This window comes from Mastomys coucha, unplaced genomic scaffold, assembly GCF_008632895.1.
Source record: "Mastomys coucha isolate ucsf_1 unplaced genomic scaffold, UCSF_Mcou_1 pScaffold23, whole genome shotgun sequence".
In the NCBI taxonomy this organism is placed as follows: Eukaryota; Metazoa; Chordata; class Mammalia; order Rodentia; family Muridae; genus Mastomys; species Mastomys coucha.
In genome coordinates this window covers 102690293-102695714 of record NW_022196906.1, presented here as the reverse complement: position 1 = coordinate 102695714, position 5422 = coordinate 102690293, and the positions used below count along the sequence as shown (strand labels likewise).

At 52.3% G+C, this 5422-nt stretch overlaps 1 protein-coding gene across 5 annotated transcripts in view; it reads right to left on the bottom strand.

Annotated features, from left to right (window-relative positions):
• Window positions 1-4063, bottom strand: part of Shisa5 (shisa family member 5) — a 16331-nt gene extending 12268 nt beyond the window's left edge. For 4 of the 5 annotated variants that reach the window (XM_031345802.1, XM_031345805.1, XM_031345803.1 and 1 more), the window contains exons 1-2: window positions 3891-4063; window positions 1553-1709 (exon numbers count right to left, since the gene is read on the bottom strand). In XM_031345802.1, coding sequence (XP_031201662.1) covers window positions 1553-1709; window positions 3891-3960 — 227 coding nt within the window. In that variant the 5' untranslated portion in view covers window positions 3961-4063. The remainder of the gene's footprint in view (window positions 1-1552; window positions 1710-3890) is intronic. The other variant, XM_031345806.1, reaches the window with a different exon arrangement.
• Between the last annotated feature and the right edge of the window lie 1359 nt (window positions 4064-5422).

Here is a 5422-nt window from a genome sequence, read left to right as displayed (position 1 = left end):
AAAAAAAAAAAAAAAAAAAAAAAAAAAAGAGTAATTTCCTAAATGTCAAAAGGGACAGTTAAGTTGATAGAGTAACTACCTGCAGGCGGAAGGCCATGGGTTCAATCCTCAACCCTACATATAACCAGATGTATTGGTGTGCACCTGCAGTCCTAGCACTTGGGAGGTAGAGGCAAAGGAATCAGAAGTCCTTGTATGTATACTACGTTCAAAACTAGCTTGGGCTATATAGAGCCTATCTTAAAATAAGTTTTTAAGCTGGGCAGTGGTGGTATTCACCTTTAATCCCAGCACTTAGTAGGCAGAGACAGGCAGATCTCTGAGTTCGAGGCCAGCCTGGTCTACAGAGCAAGTCCAGGACAAGCAAAGCCACACACAGAAACCCTGTCTCGAAAAACCAATAATAATAATAATAATAATAACAACAACAACAACAACAACAACAACAAGAAGGTTTTTTAAGTGATAAAAATTAACATAAGTTAAGTGTGTTGCACACCTTTGCTCTCAGCACTCAACGAGCAGAGACAGGCAGATCTCTGAATCTGAGGCCAGCCACAGCTATAGCTAGACCCTCTCTCTAGGTGTGTATGGGGTGTGGGGGGAAAGACATCTGTAAAATATAAGGACAGCCAACAATTATTCTGAGTGACTAGGTGGCATATCTGGGACCTGGCAGTTCCTTGCAGATCTTTAAGAACTTCTTCCAGACTCATGCAAAGCAGGAGGAAGGGGTACCAAGATGGCCACTGCTGCAGCTATGTGTTAACAGCTTTGGACTCAGAGAACAACACAGCTCTGACAGCTGCCTTATGAACACTGTACTGAAGTCAAACAGTAAGGGCATTCGTTGGAACGCCCCCAAAAATGTACCCATAAAACAATACAGACTTTGAAGGAACGCACACACAAGTGTACACCTTAAACACAGTAGACTGTGGTGCCCATGGGATGGGAAGGGAACAGACTGAAGTAGACACAGATGGATGGTGTGGTCTGGGCTTGCGCAGAACAGCGATGGCTGCCTGCCATGAGCTAAATACGACCACTACACCTCTCAAACTGCGGCCAAGCACAAGGAAAACACAGCCTGACGCCGAGAGAGACAGCTTGGTCCTCACAGATGACCATGGTGTATAGGGAAGAAGATGAAATATAAACACAAGCTCTGCTGGGAGGACATAGCTGAGCTCTCTCTGGGCACACATGCCCGCCCTGCACCTTATGTAGCAGACACATAGCCACAGCATATACACAATGTGGGGTACTCCCATAACCTGGTGCCTACCCCGAGGACCTGTGGGTTCAAGTACACCCCCAGAGCCAAGCAGCTGAGGCTACTGAGCCCAGCCCCAAGGCCGAGTAAAACAAAGCCCTTGAGGCTAGGGGGCAGGGGGGAGCACAGAGTGCAGTAGGAAGTCCTATCTAGGAGTCCTCAGACACTCTGGTTCAATGCATAGCCACTACCTTGAGAGGCCAGAGGGGCCAGGCACTCTCCAGGGAATGGACTGAGGTCCATTCCTCCCCCTCTCCCTCCCCTCCACGCACCTACCTGGGCTCTGGCTCAGGACACATTTCCTCATTCCACTGGATTTTCTTCAGCACGTCAGAGCAGCAGTATTGGTTGGAACAGGAACCACAACAGAAATCAGGACAGGACACTGGAATCGAATTGTCTTCACCAAAGGGCCTGCATAGCTCACCATGGGCTGAAGCATAGAGAGACAGGCTTGTTCTCCTCTGTCCCATAGGTCTGGTCTCATCCACAGCCCAGGCAATGGCAGAGGTTTCCCCTGTGCAGCAGCCACCAGGCACAAGCATGCTTTAGGCCACCTCAGTGGACCACCCTCCTCTGGGCCACAGCAAGGTACCCTGCGTTCCTTGGCAGTCTGTTGGTTTCCGGGCAGAAGCCAGACTTGTCTAAGTGTAAACCTGAGTGGGTTACTTGCTGCTCTCAGAGTCCCCTATTTTTAAATCAAGACCCCCAAGGCAGAGTGCCCATTGCAAAATCGCCATTGTCTTGGCGATTACCCCTTTTGGCCTCTCTGAGACTCCTCTCTTCCTTCAAGGCCTTACTCCCGGTCACCTCCCAGAAGCTGCCAAAGCCCAGAAGGTATATAGCTGAACACAAACACACCCAAGCAACTGTAGGCACAGGACTGTCCAATATTTAATCCTCATTACCTGCATAGCAGCCTCACCTGTCGGGCACAGACGCAGAGAGAGGCCTGAACCTCAGCCCCTAGCAACGGGCTGAATCCTAACCAATTCACAATGACACTCAACTGTACAAGGCTCCATAAAGCCCTTTTTTTTTTTTTTTCGAGACAGGGTTTCTCTGTATGGTCCTGGCTATCCTGGAACTCACTCTGTAGACCAGGCTGGCCTGGAACTCAGAAATCTGCCTGCCTCTGCCTCCCAAGTGCTGGGATTAAAGGCGTGCATCACCTCTGCCCGGCATTTTGTTTTGTTTTTAGACCCATAGAGCACTTATTCCCTAGGCTAGGTGTATGGTGGTATTAGAAAATGTGGCACAGTGTGAGACCCTCGCACACAGGCTCTCAGTCCAAGAGCCAACTTCAACAAACAAGGTCACGTTGAGAGACGGGCACTGGGCACCAACAAGCTTTACAACACTCTGGGAAGATGCCACACACCATGCCCCTGTGTCTTTAGACTACGTTAGCAAACCTGAAGTCCACACACAAGAGAACCCCACATGAAAAACCCTCATCAAGGCTCATGTGGGACAGTCCCTTAAGTATGAGTCTGGGAGCAGTCCTGAGCCGGCATATGAACCCTGGTCAGAGAGCCCAGCATGTGCCTTGGAGCCGCCAGAATGAGGACCAGGGGAAGAGGTGCTACCCCAGGCTGAGAAAAATTAACTTGGAGGTAAAGAGGGTTACATTTTTGTTGTTTTTGGCAGAACCTCGCTCTGGGCGAAACCATGAAATGGGTATATCTGATCACTGCAGGCCCAGCTCAGCCAGCTCACTATCTGAGAGGGAGCCAGGCTGCGATTCTGAGGTTGAACAGCCCACACAAGTGGCCTTTCTTTTTAGGACAGGGTCTCTCTTTGTAGCCCTAGCTTCCCTGGAAACTCACAACTTAGACCAGACTGGCCTCAAACTCACAGGGATCCTCCTGCCTCTGCCTCTGCCTCTGGAGTGTTGAGATTAAAGACAAGTGGAATCTTCCGATGCCCACACCGGTGAGTCTTTCAGGCTGAGACCCTCCAGACACAGAACAAAACTCTCTACTATGGAGACCAGACCCATCCCTGCCCCCCCCCGCCCCCACCCGTGTCAGCCCTCAGGAAACAGCCCTTTCCCTTCAGGAAGCCACCCATCACAACAGAATCAGCTTCCCAAGGCCAGGCCCGGGGCTGTTCCAATACACACCCGAATAGGCCCCCAGCCTGCACTAGCAAGCCCAAGTGAGTCATCCCTCTACGATGAAAAGGGAAAGAGGTGTCTCCTCGCCAAGCCAGCCTTAGGGCCCAGCTTCTCCAGGAACTCAGGGCTGTAGAGGCAGCAGATGCGGGGCTCCCGGCCAGGAAACAAGCAGAGAGGGATAGCCTTTACTGGAAGGGCCAGGCTGCCTTTGAGCCTGGAGCTAACCCCAGGCAGGAATCCTACTCCAGCCCCTGGAACAGGTAGGGCCTTCACACCGTGAAGGACACAAGAAAGGTGGGCAGTATCCGTTCAGGAGGGAAGAGGTGACAAGATGAAGTTAGTGGTGGGGTTCACAGACGCCCTTGGTTATCAGGGCGTCAAGTCGAAGCACTCCAAGGCTGGTACTGTCTGGCTCATTCCAGAAACAGCTAGGGGAAGTGTCTGACCGGACCCGGTCCCCAGGGAGCACACACCGCCCCCTCCTCCCAGGCTCACCACCCGGAGGCGGCGGCAGCAGTAGCAGCAGCAGCAATAGGGTCCACGGAGAGAGCGCCGGCGCAGCCATGGTGGGACAGACCGACAGACGAACGGACGGACCAAGCCTAGGACCACGGGAAAGCCGCAACCTCCGCGGCCCTAGCCTCCTTGCCCCGCCCCGGCAGGCTTCCGGAACCCCCGCCCCAGAGGGGAGGAGGTGGGAGGGAGGGAGGGAGGAGGTGGAGGGAGGGAGGGAGGGGGAAGAAGTGGGAGGGAAGGGAAGGGAAGCGGCCACCCCTCCCAGCCTGGCCCTGGGAGTCTCTCCTGCACCGTTCGGCGAAAATTTTAGACAGGTTTCCCAGAGGCAGAAAGGAGGAAGGGTTGATGCATCCAAGTTTCTCTCTCTGCTCACGGCATACTTTTGCGGGGAGAACCCTCTTGCGGCTGACTCAGGTGCTAGAAAAGGGTCTCTGTGGCAACGTTATCCTAACACTTGAGCGCCAGCTGTGTACAGCTGCTGCGCGCCTCCAACTTTGCCCTCCGGGAAGCTGCGATTTTCTAGCAGGCTCATTGGATCCTCACACAGATTCACGGGAGGAGGATCATGCGGAGTGAAGCAGGGGATGGTGCGCAACAAATTCAAGGTCCTTTTAGCAGATTTCCAGGACCTCAGTCGGAGGAATGTCATCCCCCAGTAAGACCACCTCCAGGCAGCTGCTCACCCTGTCTCAGGGGTCCGATCCTAAGGTAAGAACTAACAGCTCGCAGGGTACACACAGGCCACCTCTTGAGGGAATTCTAACAGGCTGTCCCTTTCCCCTCAATGTGGGACAAAGTTCCTAACAAGACCAGGAAGTATGGTGTTCTTGTACTGCCCAGCACTCGGCACAGCAATCCTTTCTTAGGACTGATCCCAGGACATGTCTGCTAGGGGACCACCTGAGTCAGTGTGTGCTCTGCACTGTACTGTCACACATTTCTCAGCTGAGTCTGGGGCATTGCTGTTGACGGAAGATCAAGCCCTAAAGAGATGGTCTGGGAGGTCTCCAGCAGTTACTCAACCAGTAAGGAGTATAGGGAGCCAGGAGAGGAGCCAGAAGTTCCTTCTGGTCAAGAGGATAAAATCGCAAGGCGGTGGTGGCCCACGCCTTTAATCCCAGCACTTGGGAGGCAGAAGCAGGCAGATTTCTGAGTTTGAGGCCAGCCTGGTCTACAGAGTGAGTTCCAGGATAGCCAGGGCTATATAGAGAAACCCTGTCTTAAAAAAACAAAAAATCAGATAGGATAAACTATCATATGTAAAAAGAGTTAGTCTAGAGGACCCTCCAAAGAATTATTACCCTGTCAGCAAGACAGGGCCACTCCTAGGAAGACAGGCCCACTTTAAGCTCAGCTAAAGGATAGGTGGAATAATTGTCCCTTTAATGAGATACTATATTTTTTCCTTCCCAGAGTTCCTGGCCCCTAAGCACAGTTCCTACAAGCTGCCATGAGGCTCTGTTGAGTCTGCTTCTCTCTTTTCTCCTTTGCTGTCCTTTTGAATGCTTGTC